A 16891-nucleotide genomic window follows, 5' to 3' on the forward strand; every position below is an offset into this window, starting at 1 on the left:
ATGGTGGTCCTGCGGAGCAGCGCCGCCCGCCCGCCCGGCCCGGCGGCCTGCGACAGCCGCCGCCGCGGCCCCCCCTTCGACCTCATGGACTCCAGCTCCGAGTTCATCTCCCTGGAGCCGCCCTCGCTCAGCAGCCGCCGCCGCATCTGGACGCGCTCCGGGGCCGCCTCGGCCGCCGCCAGGGCCGCGGGATCCAGCGGGACCAGGAGAGGCGGCGAGGCCGTGCGTACCGGGTGGGGACGGGGGCGCGGGGGGGAAGCCCTGGCGCCGCGGGGAAGACGGGCCTCGGCCTGGCGGGGCGGGCGCGGGACTGCGGGTCCAGGGAGGCGCCTTGTGGCTGCGCGGCGGGGGGAGCCGGTGCCGGCCGGGGACCTCGTGGGGGCTATTGGTGGCGGGGTGGGGAGGAGCCGTGTCCCCGCGCTCAAGCACCGGAGCCCGGTGTCACGTGGAGAAAAAAACAGGGCGGGGGGGGGGAAGAGCGTTTAGGGTCAGCGCCTGCAGCTGCGGCCGGCTGCGCTCCCGCGTGTGAAGAAGGGGCCGGGGCCGGTTTGGTGTGTTGTCTGTAGCTCCCCTTCCCGCTTACCCGGATTAAATCTGTTACCTGAAGCGTTACCGTGAAGAGATCTGCGAGGCTGCTGTACTTTTAACTGCGGTGACGCTCACAGAGAGCGCGCTCGCTCTTTTGATGACAAAAACGCATCAAAAACGGCGCTCGACGCAAAATACACGTGACCGATAACCGCGTTTTAGCCGGCCTAAAGTGCCTGTGATATACTTTAGTCAACTATATACATAGGTACTACTTTAGTGGCTTTAAAACTAAAGCTCCGTTTAGAAATCATGAATAATTCGTACTAAATTAAAGCACTTAGGTGCGTAACCTAAAATAGTGAAAATTTTACTTAAGATTTTTAGAATTTTAATCTACGCTGGTAGAAAAGAGACAGGTGATTATAAAGGATGTTCGGTAGTCTGAGCTGTCTGCATCTCGGTGTTGCTGCTTTAGTAACTGAACCATTTGACTTTAACAAGTTCATTGTTTTTAATGTAGCCTTCGAAAGCTAAAACTTCTCTGCTCTTTCCAAGTCAGGCTCTTCTCTGCAGGGTGTCCTGCATTTCCATGACCAGTAAAGGCAGACCACATCCACCTCAGAGGTGGTCAGCTCTTCAGAGGAGCCCTGCCTTGGAGCAATGCTTTCAGCATTCTCTTTCAGCAGTCTCTTTCAGGATTTTCAGTTATATGGATTAATATTTATTTTTTCATTACTTTCAGACTAAGAAGGCAGAAATCCTTCGGGTGTTTTGTTATGTGCTTTGTTTTTTGATTTTGTTTTGGTGTTTTTTTTTTTTCTTTGCAAACAGTCATGGAATCTGCTTAAAGATCACTGCTTTGCTTTTGTAGTCTGCGCTGGAAATGGTTGTCAGAGGCTACAAGGAATTGAGCTGCCTGTTGCAGGCAGTGCAAGGGGGAAGGCTGTGCAAAGTTAGGCAGATAAAGCAACTGGCACGTGTTTTCAGTGTGGAGAACAGGAATGAGGAAGCTAAATGTAAACCTTTCACTGAAAGCAAAGCAGAATCATCATTATGAAACTGGCTGTAAGGTTCTTTTGCTTTCTTTACTTTTTTTTTTTTTCCTTTTTCCTTTCCCTTGCTTTGAGGCATGGAGTCATTCTTACTTCATTTGTAGAATGGTTAGGCTTTGCTGGAGCCTTCTAACTGCAGAGGCAGTGCCTGAGATGACAGAGATGATGATGCTGGTGCTAGCTGCATGTTCAAGTCCTAATGCCTCTTTCCTGTCTTGTTGATGTGCAGGGACTTGGTGGTGGCAGCTTTTGCAGTTGTTCTGATATCGGCACACAATTTATCTCTAGTTATTTAGCTTATTTCATCCATAGAGAGTAAGGAGCATATAGCAGAAGGTCTAAGGTAAACTGGCATCTCATGAGTTTATCTTTTTCCAAGTTTCGAGTCCCATGGCAGATTTGAAGTGGTTACTGTCCCTTTGGAAGCTGTGTATTGTAAGTCTAGTGGAATTCCCCAGGCTGAACAACATTGTTGTCTTGTGACCTGTATTTGAGGGCAGTGTGGTCCAGATTCCCTTTTTGTCTGGCCAAAGGGGAAACTGGCACTTTTGCAGGCTAAGTGTGCTGGTTTTGGCTGGGATAGAGTTAATTTTCTTCATAGTAGCTCGTATGGGGCTGTGTTTTGGATTTGTGCTGAAAATGGTGTTGATAACACAGGGAGGTTTTTGTTATTGTCGAGCGGTGCTTACAGAGAGTCAAGGCTTTTTCTGCTTCTCACCCCACCAGCAAGCAGGCCAGAGGTCCACAAGAATATAGGAGGGGACACAGCTGGGACAGCTGACCCCAACTGACCAAAGGCATATTCCATACCATACTACATAATGCTCAGCATATAAAGCTGGGGGAAGAAGGGGGAAGGGGGAGCATTTGGAGTGATAACATTTGTCTTCCCAAGTAACCGTGACGCGTGATGGAGCCCTGCTTTCCTGGAGATGGCTGAACACCTGCCTGCCCATGGGAAGTGGTGAATAGATTCCCTGTTTTGCTTTGCTTGTGTGTGTGGCTTTTGCTTTTCCTATTAAGCTGTCTTTATCTCGACCCACAAGTTTTCTCTTACTGTTCCATGAGAGAGCGAGCAGCTGTGTGGTGCTTAGTTGCCAGCTGGGCTTAAACCAGGACACTAAGCCTTCAGACTTGTCTATACAGGGACCTCAGCATCAGAGCTTATGGCCTTGTTCCCTAAGCACACTTACCTGTTCTGATAGTACTTCAACACAGAGTTACTTCCTCAGAGATACCAGATAGCTAAACACAGTTTTTGTAAAAAGACTTTTTAGAAACAATTTCTAATTCCTATAGCATGACAAAAGTAACAAAATATGAAATGCTTTCAAAATCTGAAATAATTTACAGAATTTGAAATACTTTACAAAATTCTTTCATCCAGTTGCCTTATCTTTCCAGTTTAGCTATTTGCTTCTACTGAATTTCACCTCTTGAGTGTGTTTTTTCAGCCTGATAGGGTTGATAAGAGTTAGTTACTCTGCTCTGTTGGCAGCTTGCTGGAGTTAACCTAGTGGTTCTTGGTGTCTGCCATCTCACCAAACTGGGATGCCTTCCTACGAATGGAGGATGGTCAGAGTTAGCGATATGTATTGTTAGTGCTTTGCCAGTGTCCTAATTTGAGCCAAGATTAAGACTAAAAGCCAAGATTAAAAAGACAGTATGGAGGATAACGAATATCACAAGTATTGTATTGAAAACATCGCATTAAAAATACATTGGAAAAAAGCAAACAAGTGCATAAATATACATAGAAAGATTTCCCAGGTCACTATACTGTTGTGGGGGGTTTTTTTCTACCATCTGTGCTGACATTCTCTAAGTGTTTTTTCTTCTTTTAGTCTGGGATTTGGCCCAGAGGTTTGTGAAGTGTATTATTGTGGTCATCTTTTAACTGGTATGGCAAATCTTTAAGATTTCTCCCAAGGAATATTTACTTCTAGATCAATGAAGTAGAAATACCCAAAGCAGCAATTATAACTTGTGTATCTTGGAGCAAGTTAAGTCTTGCGGAGTTGCTCCCAACCTTGGAGTCTAATTCACAAGTGATTATGTATTTAGAAATAAAGTCTCTTGCTTAAAAAGTTGTCCTTATTTGAAAGTGCTGTTATGTTCTGAGTAGCTGAATCTGGTAGCCCTATGAACAGTACAAATAGCCTGATCCTTCTTCCCTCTCTGGCTGATCAGTATGAAAACCCATTAGTGGGAAAATACACGCTGAGATGCAGATATGTAATTTGGATCCCTGTATTATTTGGACTTGGGCACCCAGTCTGTCTGTAGCTCCCCACAGGTGCCCCCAGGGGCAGGCAGCCAGGTGTCTAAGCCCCAGAGGTCCACAGCCCTGCTCCAGTTCCTGGTATTTAGATCCCATGTGTGTGCTCACACACACACGCATGCCTGTACTATGTATATATATGTGTGCGTATATATGTAACTGTCCTTAGACACTCAGTCAAACCAGTAACTGGGCCTGGGCAGCCTGGTCTCCCAGTCACCTCATGTGCAGATACAGACAGGTCCCCAACCCAGACCTATGGCCTCTCCAGTAGCTTCCCCCCAGTCTCTCCAGTATTTGGCACAGACTCGTGGCCTTTCCAGCACCTGGTTCCCAAAACTCGAACCCTAGCTACGCTGGCTTGGTGTCTGCTGGTGATGGCACAGGCTGTGAGGTGTGGCCCCTTCTCCCATCGCTGGTACTCGGACCTCTGTGCTGTTAAATAAATCGGAAGCCAGGACAGACTGTGGTAGTTGGCGTCCCGCAATGGGTTGTTTTCTAGGCAGGGACCCTTACTGGGTCTGTGAGGTGACCCCTGAGGCCTCTTCTGCCCACAGCCCCAGGGGGTCCCTCAGCCTGGAGCCGGGCCTCGGGCTGACCCATGGCCTTGCGAGGAGCGGTGCTGGGCTGCCTCTGCCCGCCAGTGCCTCTCTGCTGCTTTTTGTTTATGCAGATTAGCCTTTAACCATGTAACCTAACGTTATAGGTAGTTCCCAGGCATGCCTATAGATTTTATAGGATGATACATAAGCCGTAGTCATACCAGCTATAGGAATGGTATTGAGTACACTTGCAGGTGAGAGAACATCATTATTTCTTGGTCTGGGTTTTTTTTTTTCCTAGTTGTCTCAGCGATGAATGCTGAAAGCATTAGTTGAAGTCTTTATATACTCCTATGTGTGAGCATGCACAAAAACCTGCCTTCTTCAAATAAACCTTTCTGTGAAATTAAAAATGAGTTGAAAGGCTTTCTGTTACGATTTCTTTCTCAAACCTTTGAGAGGGAAAATGTTAAAGGTGACTCTGACAGATCAGACTGCCTCTCATTAAGCTTTAGGTCTTGTTACATCCATTTGTGCTGGATGCAAGAAGCAGAAAATGTCTTTAAGGGTTTCATCTCAGATGCCCAAATTCAAAAGCCAGCTATGGGAGTCATCTCATGAGGCCTGGCTCCACCAGCCCAGAAGGCTGCAGGAAGGGAGGCACTCATTAAAACGACTGACGAAGGAAAGGTGACTGAAATCCTCCCCGTGCAAAAGATCTGTCTTATCATGAGCAGTTGTCAAGTGAGCAGTGTGGATGACTTGTTTGAGGTTGACTGAAGAGAAGACCGACGAGACAATTACAGGATTGCCCAGCTCCGTGGCTCAGGGATGACCCTTCAGTATTGGATGGCCACAGCTCTCACTGCATGGCCCCGCAAGGGCCTTGCGCACCCATTGTTGCCCTCTTACAGCAACCTGCTTCATGCTTCTGTCATCGCCTCCATAAGCTACTAATGGAAGTACCTATTGGTAAAGTTAACGTCAAGAAGTAGAAGAATCTGGTCTGTTTTCTGCCCTTTTCAAGTGTGAGATTTAGTTTGGCGTACTCTTAATGAAACTTTGGGTTGTAAACTGAAGAAGCCCCCTCTCGTGGTCATCCCAGCTTTCCTCACATAGTATTGTAGAATCATACAATAGTTTGGGTTGGACAAGATCTTTAAAGATCATCTAGTCCAACCCCCCTGCAATGAGCAGGGACATCTCCAACTCAATCAGGTTGCCCAGAGCCCAGTCCAACCTGACCTGGAATGTTTCCAGGGATGGGACATCTACCACCTCTCTGGGTAATGTCTGCCACTGTTTCACCACCCTCAAAGTGAAAAATTTCTCCTTATATCTAGTCTAACTCTGCCCTCTTAGTTTAAAACCACTACCCCTTGTCCTGTTGCTACAGGCCCTGCTAAAAAGTCTGTCCCCATTTTTCTTAGACCCCCTCTAAGTACTGGAAGGCTGCAATAACGTCTCCCCGGAGCCTTCTCCAGGCTGAACAACCCCAACTCTCCCAGCCTGTCCTCATAGGAGAGGTGTTCCATCCCTCTGATTATTTTTGTGGCCTCCTCTGCACCCACTCCAACAGGTCCATGTCTTTCCTGTGCTGAGGGCTCCAGAGCTGGATGCAGGACTCCAGGTGGGGTCTCACCAGAGTGGAGTCGAGGGGCAGGATCCCCTCCCTCGCCCTGCTGGCCATGCTGCTTTGGATGCAGCCCAGGATATGGCTGGTCTTCTGGACTGTGAGCACCCATTGCTGGCTCATGTCCAGCTTTTCATCCCCCAGTACCCCCAAGTCCTTCTCTGCAGGGCTGCTCTCAATCCCTTCATCCCCCAGCCTGTGCTGATACTGGGGGTTGCCCTGACCCAGGTGCAAAACCCTGCACTTGGCCTTGTTGAATCTCATGAGGTTCACATGGGCCCATTCCTTGAGCTTGTCCAGGTCCCTCTGGATGGCATCCTGTCCCTCAGGTGTGTTGGAAATCGATAGTACTCATCCTCCTTGCAGAAATGCCAATGTGAACAAGATCAATAGCCTTAAAAAAGTGTATCTTGAGTTCCTTTTGATTTCCTGTGGATAAATGCCATCCTCCTGAAGGGAGTCTTTTTATGTGCCTCTGCATACAGTTACAAATGGAACAGAGATAGGAGAAAAACTCTCCCAACTAGATTTTCATCCCTGGATATGCGAGGTCAAGCTTCACTGCTACTCCGAAGCAATTCTGAAATAAAAGGTTTTGATTTTTTTTATGAAACGCTAAGTTTATATGAAAGTCTTTGCTGCAATAACTTTTTCAAAGAATATTAAGCTGAGTTGTCCACAAGAAAAGCATGGCAGAGGGGAGCTTTAGCTTTGAAAGGTGTTGTTTTTTGTTTGAGAGCTACTTCTTGCTGCAGAAGTGGTTTCAAGGCTAACTTGCTGCTAATTGCATCACTGTTGGTTCAGAAGAGTTACAGAATAAACTTGCCTAAATGAGGCAGAATTTTCTTTTTAGCTCAACATACATGGCTCAGATAAATATGTTCTTATTTCCTTCTTTTCCTAGGAATTTTCCTCTGGCAAAATTGAATGTTTCAATGGACACTGTTTAAGATCAATGAGAAAAAACATGCCGCCCTGTTCAGACTCCAGCTTTGACAAAAGCATGGAAATATTAAGTGAAAATGTCAATCGAAGACACTGTACAAGGTATTGTATTTCTAGATGTCCAATCTCAGTTCAATTTATTGAATGGAAAAAAAAAGTGAAAGCATGCACAATGAGTCACATTGTGATAAGTCTACAGCCAAAAATCTGTGGGGAAATATGATTATGTTAATGTCAGTGCTAGTATTTTAGAACTAGAGTCACTCTTCTTTGTAAGAGTCTTCTGCTTGTATAAAAAAAAAGTGCATTTTTTCCCCAAGTCCTTTGAGATCTCTCCTCCACTTCGGTTACTGAGATATTTTTTACCCTATTGAGACTTCAAGATTAGCAGGTTAGGAAATGTCCTTATAAAAGTGTGTGCATATGGTATGCAGCAGACTTGGGATCTGAATCCTCCTTGTGGTCCACCGGCTTTTCTTTGCATGACGTGGAGCACCGGATTATAATCTCGGTGAAGTTCCCCAGTCTTGAGGAGGAACTATACAGTGCAATACAGTATGATATAATACTTCTATAAAATAATTCTAATACAATAATTCTTTTCACCTTTCCTCTCTCTTCTCTCGTAATGTAGGCAGTTGGCAAAGCCAAAAGCAGACCAAAAGAAAGAAGAATATAAAGAAGGTAAGTAGTGGTAATTACTCAGGATTCCTTTTTAGCCTGGTTTCTGAGAAGGACTGCATTTGGTCATTCTAACTTGGCCCCCAAAACTTCTGAACTCATTAGCCAAAATCAGCTGAAGTTGTAAGAATAGATATCTCAAAGACAGTGAATTTGCTATGAATTTTATGAAAAGAGGTAGGTGGAAATAGGAGAATATGTTATTAATTCTTTTCAGGCTTGTGGAGAACTCAGCGTGCGTTCCTGTCTGCTCTTAGGCACTAGAGAATCCGTTCCTCAGCTCTGGTTTCTTCGTGGCATAGATTTTATGGAGTCTGCAGGACACAAATTAATTGAAAATTGTTTTTGCAAGTAGGAGGGAACATTGCATTATTATACATGAGTTAAAAAGTAATTTGGTCGTGAATTTGGTCACACAAACCCACTGATGTGGGGAAGGTGTCACTGAAGTTCAGTGGTTTGCCTTGGGACCGAATTGCTGTGCTGAGTACACAGGTGGGCTTGGTGCCGTGAGGCTGCTTGCTGGCAGCTGGGAAAGTCCATTAGTTCCAGGCAGTGTCCTGCCAGCCATGGGCTAAACATGGGAAGGGGCCTGAAATGCTCTTTGTGTGTAGTAACCCAAGTTCTAATTGTGTGCTACTTTCTCACTGACCTCCCGTAGCTGTTTTAATGACGGTGCAAGTAGCAAACCTGTGGCAAAGGATGCTGTGTGGTAAATACTGGGCAGATCTTTTTTTTAAAGCAAGCGTTTTGAGTTCTTTGGTATTTGGGAGTTAATCTTGAGGCATTTCTTATCTTCCAGAGCTTTTGTGTCATGATGCAGAAAATGAAAGTTTAAACTTTCATTTATAAAATAAACGTTTAAACAGCAGACTAAAAACATGCGTCTTAAGAAGAGACTTCCCACATAATTTTTTTAAAAAACTGTTAGATACCATTTTACATGAATGGAGTAAAAACACCTCAGAGAGAGGTATTTGTTGTCTTCACTTTTCCAGAAAGAAGTAACTGGAATAAACTTTTGTTCTGTTTGTTTTCATCAGATTAGCTTTCCAGTCTATTAAAAAGTTGCTATACAAGTCATGCTTTTAAGCAGGCAGTTTAAACATAAGTAATAGAAGTTGAATGCTGTGGTCATGACAATAACTCCTAGTTCAGTATTTAAAGAAAAAAAACAATCCACTGCAGATTTTTTTACATTTTACTAGAGTGAAATAAAGGGAATAACATATTTTCTGTCTCAAAATATTTTATGTCTTAATGCATTTTAGTCACCAGAACACTGAAGACCAGAGCTGATGCAAAAGCTGCAGAACAAGTCCGTGAAGAAAATGGGGATTTGGAGGTCCGCCGAAGCTGCAGACTTCAACAAAGTTGTTACACTACTACAAATCAATCTGTTTTGTTTGACAAACTTATAACAAAGTAAGTGGGTTTTTTCATCACCTTGCAAAGCTACTAAAATGAGCCTTATTAGCAAGTCTTTGTGCTATGGCATAATATTGGCTAGAGACTTTCTTCTTCTTTTGACAACAGAAAAAGGTATTGTTATTCCTGGCAGCAAGAGCTAAATGTCTTCAGTGGTTAGGCTAAGACTTCCCTACTTGCACCTACGTATACAAGACATCCTTGTGATAACTGCTGGGCTGCAGGTGCCCTCCATAGTAGAGTCCCACCAGGGTCATATGGCTTGGAACTCCCAGAGTGTCCTTAGCAACTGCTGCTAACATTCCTTTTCCGTTGATCAGGTAGGGTCTCCTCCTCCTCCTCTGCCTGCACTGGTATGTCCTGCAATTATTGTTACTGTATTGATTTTTGTAAGGTGTGGGCCTTTGTACTTAGCAGCCAAGCTGTTTAACCTGAGTTTTTTGGAAATGGGTGCTTGGGCTGTTTAAGACTTGCAGGTTTGTGAGTGTTTGCGGGAGGATGTATTTGGAAGGTGCTTCATGTGTAAAGAATTTGGGCACAGCCAATGTTTAAATTGGCCACTGGTGTCTTCGTTTTGGGATTGCCAGTTACAGAGAGATCTTCATAGTAGAGCATCTTTTATCTATGGGCTCCGTGGGTTTATGTGTTGTATTGTGAACCAAAACGATCACTTTACGTTGTGACTTTCATTAGATTTAACTTGCTCCCTGAATCAATTTTCTTAGCAGCAGAAGTGCCTTCATTTTTAATTAACTTTTTTCCGTGCTTACAAATGTTTTTATAATGCTCGATTGAGGTAAGATACTGAGGAAAGTTGGATACAGCCAAAGTAGTCCTAGTGTTTCTGCCTGTCTGTCCATGCCTTAATTCTCTTTGTGAAGCCCAAATTGACACTGTGTTTTGAAAGCTTCGTGATGTGTAACAGCAGTGGGATGTTTTTTCCACATATATAGTCATGGAAAACCAACAGGAAACTTAAATTACAGTTAAGAGAAGAATAAGCAGCGTGTTGTCTGAGGAAGTCTGTGAACTAAAGATGATTTAATGCTATCATGCAGAGCAACTTAAGCGCTATTAAAAACTGCCATAATTTCTTTCTGTTATCCTACTATGCTCTTCAGAATTATTTTTTTCCTACTAAAAGAGATTTTTTTCCTGTGTTCAGCGAGAGGGGAAGATAAACCTGCAAACAGCATGTGTTTGCAAATCCTCAAAATGTTTGTTTTTAAATCTCTCTATATAAAAAAAGTAAACGACCTAATTTTGAAGTAGTGTTTAAAAACTTGACTGTGTCAATGACTCTTTCTTTGTGCATACTGTATTAAAATGTCATACTGGTTATGTGTACTGTTTTAAATGGGGGTTTTTTGTACTTGCCTATCTTTGCTCTTACATGTCAACTTTTTATCTTAGTACTGCAGAAGCAGTCTTGCAAAAAATGGACGACATGGAGAAGATGCGTAGACGGCGAATGATGGAAGACCTTGGGGTGTTCCACGATGCAGAAGAAGTAGATACTAATTTCTTTTACTATTTTTTTATAAGTAGTGTATTTCACATAGGGGAATTAGCTGTAATTTTAATTTAGTTGAAATTACTTCTTCCAAAGAATAGCATAGTCTAAAATAACTTTTTTTTTTCCCCCCTTTCTAATTATAATTTAACATCATACTTTTATGGGCATGCTACAGATACGCTCTAAGGGTGGACGAAATATCTTCTTCAGAAGACATGAAATAGCCGTGATATGCTGAAATACATGGCCTACACTACAATTTCTGAATGGCTTTACGATTTTTGAATGAACACTGTTTACAAACAGCTGTTTCAGGGCTTGGGTTTTCACTTCAAATCTTACTAAAAAAAGAATTAATTGATGTCTGCTTTATCTGTGTTTGCTCTTGTGCCAGCCTTGCCTGTGAGCTTAAGTATTCTTCTATCCCTAGAGGAACTTATGTTAAAATTATATACAGCAATCATATTTCCTCTGTCTTAGTTTTGTTCTATTAAACTAAGTTCTTCTACTGTCCTTTTGAATGACAGACACTTTATTTTTTACATCTTCATAGCCTGCTTTCATAGTTTTTTGTTTAGATCTGAATTCCTTTTTTTTTTTAATGAAACTGGAATTGCCCATAGTACTTTGTATATCATTTCTCAAATGCCCATATGAATTTTTTTGTTAACTGCTAGGCATTGCTTTTTCCTGGGTTCTACCACACTCTTTGTTTTTTAACCTGTGATTAATTGATACACTTGGTTTTGTATCTGCATAAGTATTTAACTATCACATGTGCTAAACCTTATTTTAGAGCAAAAATTCTTGTTACTAATCCTGCGTGTCAGAATGATGTTCCTATTGTTTCCTATACCTTAATTTAATCTTCTATATATGTGGAGTACCTTGATAATGTTACTATATAGGCACCACGTATGCCCATGTCAGGTTTTCTGCATATTTGTGCCTGATCTTTCTTGTTTCTTTTAATTAGGAAAATCTTGATATGTACTCCCGAGGAAAGAAAGAAATCCAAAGGGCTGATGAAAAAATAGCTGATAATCAAGGTGCCATTGTAGGTTAGTTCTGCTTTAAACGTTCTTTACGATGCTCTAGCCAAAAGCCTTGTCTTAAATAATTGAGATGAGCTGAACTACTGGTAATTTTTCATCTATTAAAGAATCTGTACTGCTGTTGACATTACAAGCCATAGTCATGGACTCTAGGGCTGTACTGCAGTGAGCTCAGAACAGGTATTCAGAGGAAAAAATAATAAAAAAAAAAAAAATCAGTGTTTTTCCAAAATGCTTACAAGATGAAAGGCAACAGATGGCTGCAGACTGGTGGGAATACAGAGAAATGGATGGTATTAGTCAGAATGAGAAGAGTGATCTCGCTACAGCAGGAGCATGACAGTTTTCATGGTTTTGAGCAGCACAGCAAGCATTTTCAGGAAGTAAGGCAAGCTGCCAGATGTGTATGGAAAGCTCCTCCTGAGTGTAGAGATCAGCAGGGGAGAAGATAACATTGTTGATTTTTGTGTTTAGCAGGTAGTCAGTGGAACCTGCTGTCTGGGCCTGTAATTAAGAACTGTCATCCCAGTACTCGGTGGGAAAGAACATGAGGAATAAGGTTAAATCATAAAAGGCCATATATGTTTGAAGTGAGGGGGGAAAATTTTAAGGTTTTAAGGAGAATGATAGTTGTGATTAAGGCAGTCAGTCCAATGATCCTTGTAGGAGCTCTCTGGATGGAGCAGAATGCAGCGAGACTGTACTTATGAACAGAAAGGATGTGGCAGTAGTTGAGCCGATCAGTGTTGGGTTTTGTGATAGACCTCCTCTGCACACCCACAACGGAGCTCAGAGAGACAGTGGCAGGATGGGGAACCCAAATAATACCCTGCCATGCTACTCCCAGGCCCACCCCAGGGCCATCAGCCCATCCAAGTCCTATCTGCACAAGCCCAGAGGAGCACAGGGGTGCACAACAGCAGGCAGGAACTCAAGTCAAGGACTCAAATCAAGGAGGAACAGCCACCTTGTCTGGGCCCCCCCCCAGGGCTGTCCAGCCAGAGCCATCAGCCCCAGTGTCCAGGCCTGAGACCCATCTGGATGCGTATCGGAGGCAGCTCTCCAGATCACCTTTTGGGCTAAGGGGTTACTGCCTCGGGGTGGGACATATTGTGGGATGCAGGGGAAAAGCAGTTCGCACAGGACTTACTGTGGGATCTTCAGGGCAGGAACCAAAGGCAGCACAAGGGAGGGGTTTAGGTGATTCTGGGAGGAACGAGAGTGGAAAAATAGAGGGGTAAGGGGATAAAAAGGGCTGGTCGTACGTAAATAGTTTTCTGGTTAGTACACTTGACTGACTGTGCCCTCTACCTGATCACCTGTCTGCCCATCAGAACTTGAATAAGAGATTGTTTATGCAATACCCAGTGAGGGCAGTATCTTGTTACCCAGGCTGTGCCAAGACTTGACCACTGGCAATGGAGTTCACAAAAAATGTTCAAGCTAGATGCCCAGGTGTTAATGAGCACTGGGGTGATCTTCTTCCTAATCATGAACAGGCCAGAGAACAGTCTGTAGCCTGTTGTTAGGCCTGTTATTAGTTCAGACCTAGCCTGTGGCTCCCGGGTGCACACCTCGGTGATCAGACCTCCTCGGAGGGCAGGGAGAGAACACTTGGAGCCACAGGAGGAGTCCAGCGAGAGGCTGACCTAAAAAAACCAAGGCAGGGCAAGGCATTAACAAAAAGAAACATGATGAAGTGTGCCAAGGGCATTTAACTGGTAAAAGAGAAGGACAGCTGACTCCTCATTTGGAGATCTAGTTAACTAAGCAGAAGGACAGAATTGTTGTTACTAAGACTGATCAGAAGTCACCCAGCAATTTCAGTGAGGACAGAACAGTATCATATGTTTGCTCTTCTGTGTTTTATAGTTTCTGGAATGTGTCTTGCATGGACTTAAGGTTTTGCAGGTTTTCAGATCTATGGTGTCAATAACATGAAGGTAATAGTAAAACCTATAGATATCTGTGTAGTGCATTTTGAATTTAATATAATTTGCAGCAGTACTTAAACATATTAATATTATGTCGATGTACAGTAGTTTCATCAGAAGAAAGTGAAGAGAAAGAAGATGATGATGTTGAAGGCACTCGAAAACGTTACTACTTTCGACAGAGGAAAACTGTTGAGCGCTATCAAGCTCCATTGGAAAGTATGTTATATGCACAGTTTCTTTTAAGAGCTAATTTCTTGAATACAAGTGAGATTTTTTTTTTATGAAAATATATACACACACTCAACTTCTATTTAAATTTCTTACCTTCATTCTGCAAGTAAATTTTACGAAAAATATCTGTCCTGTGCACGCTAATTTTCTTGCTATTTGGCATCGTTATTGTGATTTTTCAGTAAAAAAAAGACCTATGTATCCTTGAAAGAATAGTAATTAAACATACTTGATAATCTTACTCTTGTGGTTTTCAGTTCTCCTTAAAAAGCAGGCGTGTGTTTTCACTTCTTCTGTGCACTGATTTTAAAAAAAAAAAAAATTCCCTCCGCCCCCCCATCACTTGAAACTTCCCCTGGAATTAGAGATGTGTGAAACACATCACATTTTCTGCCTCTTTCATTATTCTTCTTTCTCTTAAACTTGTTCGTAACATTATTCTAAATGCATTGCTTTCAACAGAACCAAGACAACGTAAGATATTTTTTTCGGGCCGGTCTTCACCTGTCAGACAGAGATACTCATTTAGAAATGCTCAGTCACAAGGTTCTTGCTGCAAAAGAACTAACAGGTTGGTGTATGGTTAGTGATAGTTCTTATTTATCAATAGTGCTGTCAGTCACATTACTGAATAATGCTTTCAACGGTTTTTGGCTTGGTGGTAATTACAGGTTAATAGTATTGTTATTGCTGTGGTAGTCTGATGGTTATAAAGGAAACAAATATGGGGGGGGCTATACTTTTTATTAGCCATTATATTTTTTTAAAGTGCAGTATTTGTGGTCACGGACAAGGTGATTATGGAGGTTGTGGCTGAGATTGTGTAACTGAAATTCTTTTGTTCTGGAATTGAAGCCAGAATCTCCTTCTGAAAATTTTAGACTATTTTATCTTAAAGGATACAAATTATTTTCTTAAAACTAAAGATAATTTGATTAGAGGGAGAGCCTGTATGGAAGTTTTAATGGAATTTTTTTTTTTAATCATTCAAATACTGATTCTGGTTTCTCTTTGGAATCTGTTAATGTTTCAGTATGAAACTATCCCTAAACAAGAAAAATGCTAAATGAAATTATAAATTGCAATAGTAATGACAAAGGGGTTTTGAATCCTGTCAGCAGTTAGAGCATGGAGAATGCCATCTCATGCTAGGCATGAGCACTATGTTTAGCATCCTCGAAAGCAGACAGGTTTTTTGAAGTCAAATTTTTAAATAAGTTAAAAAGGTTTATGTTTCACAGAGTGGATACATAATGCTAAGTGAAACTTGATTTGTGTGAGAGATTGGACAAAATGAGTAATTTTTTAATTAAATTTCTTTGCAAAATAGTTAAGCATGTTACCTTCCTAAGAACTTAATTTTGCTGTCATAAGGAAGACCATGTCATGCACTTTGAAATCAGATTCATAAGGAGTGCAGTGATCTGGAAACTTAAATAGACCTCAAAGTAAATTCTGAGATAGAATTCACTTAAAATTTTGATATTACTTAGCGTGTACTTCAGGGGTTTTTTTTACTTGTTTGTTTAAATGTTTGCAGACGGAGACACGCAGCCCACAACAGTGATTCCACATCCTCTTCCTCATCTGATGATGAAGAGCGTTTTGAGAGGCGTAGGAAGCGCAGCCGTAACAGAGATTTAAGAAGGTTAATGAAATTGGAGAATAGGGGAGGGAGGAATCTACTTGGGAGGAGTTTGCATCTGCCTAACCGTGAAGTGTTATCCTCTTCATCTTGCACACTTTCTCAGTTGTGGCAATGTTTAATCACATCTGTTGGCACTGACAGCTCTTAACTGGACTCCCTAAAATTGGATTTTTAGAATTGATTTTTAATAATAATAGTAAGCAATTTTATTTCTAGGAGGGAGTGGGGAGAGGAACACTTTTATATAATTTTTTTAATGTAAAATTCTACTGTTCCTGTGCTTTACAGTAGTTTATTTAGAAAGAAAACCACCATAACAGAAAATGTTATAAATAGAGAAAACTATGGAGGGTTCTTCTACTTCACAGGTACTCTAGAAAAATTGTTTTAATAACAATCTAACAAATAAGTTTTCAGCCTGATGTCTTTCAGGTGTGTGCCTTTTGGCACACATGTCCCGAAGGGAAGGACCAGCAGTGGTGGGCAGCCTTTACAATGTTAATCAACACTGAAATAAATATCCCCTTGGGCTATAACTTTTTGAATGTAGAAGCAAAAAAATCTTTGAAAGATGTCAGTGTGTTTTGGGGGTTCTTCCCATGACACAAATCAAGGTCAGTTCGTGGTCACCACGTATGGAGTAACTTGTTCTAAGCTTGCATTCATATACGTGCTGTGTTGACTGGCATGAATATTCTTAAGTGCTGAGAGTTGTTAAAATAATTAACTCGGTTTAATGCCTGAAGTGACCATTTTCCTTTCTTTACCCATGGACATTAACTATAAAATAATTTTAATGAATATTAACTACTCAGGAAGTTTATGCTCATTTATAAAGTCTTCTGGATTCACTTGCCATCATTATAAAAGCAAAAATCTTCTAGCTGCACCTTAAGTTAGAAAGTGCCTTTCTCTTTGTCCTTAATTCAAATCAGGTGTCTTCCACTAAACTTTCGGAAAGATGACTTAAAGGGAATTCACAAGGATCGAATGAAAATTGGAGCAAGTCTGGCTGATGTTGATCCAATGCAAATAGATTGTTCGGTAAGTATTTTTAGTTCATTGTGTCAGTGAGATGTTTACAGTGTTTATGAAAGCTTTCAGTAATGTGCTGTCTGCAACTACCTTGGTTTATAGTTTTCTCAAGCAATTTGAAAATTGCCCAGAATATTTATTTTGTGCTGACATAAAAGTTCGGATGGAACCTTATTGAGGTTGCAGCTTTCTTGAACATATAAAATGTGTTCTGTTGAATTTATCTCTAGGTACGATTTGATGGTGTGGGTGGTCTTTCTGACCACATTTCAGCTTTAAAAGAGATGGTTGTTTTTCCGTTGCTTTACCCAGAAGTCTTTGAGAGATTCAAAATTCAACCTCCAAGGTAACAACATGTTTAAAACTATACATTCTA

At 41.9% G+C, this 16891-nt stretch overlaps 1 protein-coding gene across 1 annotated transcript in view; it reads left to right on the forward strand.

Annotated features, from left to right (window-relative positions):
* Positions 1-16891, forward strand: part of ATAD2 (ATPase family AAA domain containing 2) — a gene marked incomplete at both ends in the record, with an annotated part of 37035 nt that continues 20144 nt past the window's right edge. The window contains 11 exons of the mRNA XM_082015064.1: positions 1-222; positions 6944-7086; positions 7619-7668; positions 8937-9090; positions 10507-10594; positions 11586-11670; positions 13704-13817; positions 14295-14403; positions 15373-15480; positions 16416-16524; positions 16746-16861. Coding sequence (XP_081871190.1) covers positions 1-222; positions 6944-7086; positions 7619-7668; positions 8937-9090; positions 10507-10594; positions 11586-11670; positions 13704-13817; positions 14295-14403; positions 15373-15480; positions 16416-16524; positions 16746-16861 — 1298 coding nt within the window. The remainder of the gene's footprint in view (positions 223-6943; positions 7087-7618; positions 7669-8936; positions 9091-10506; positions 10595-11585; positions 11671-13703; positions 13818-14294; positions 14404-15372; positions 15481-16415; positions 16525-16745; positions 16862-16891) is intronic.

Source organism: Phaethon aethereus (assembly GCF_964289735.1).
Source record: "Phaethon aethereus genome assembly, chromosome: 2".
Lineage (NCBI taxonomy): Eukaryota > Metazoa > Chordata > Aves > Phaethontiformes > Phaethontidae > Phaethon > Phaethon aethereus.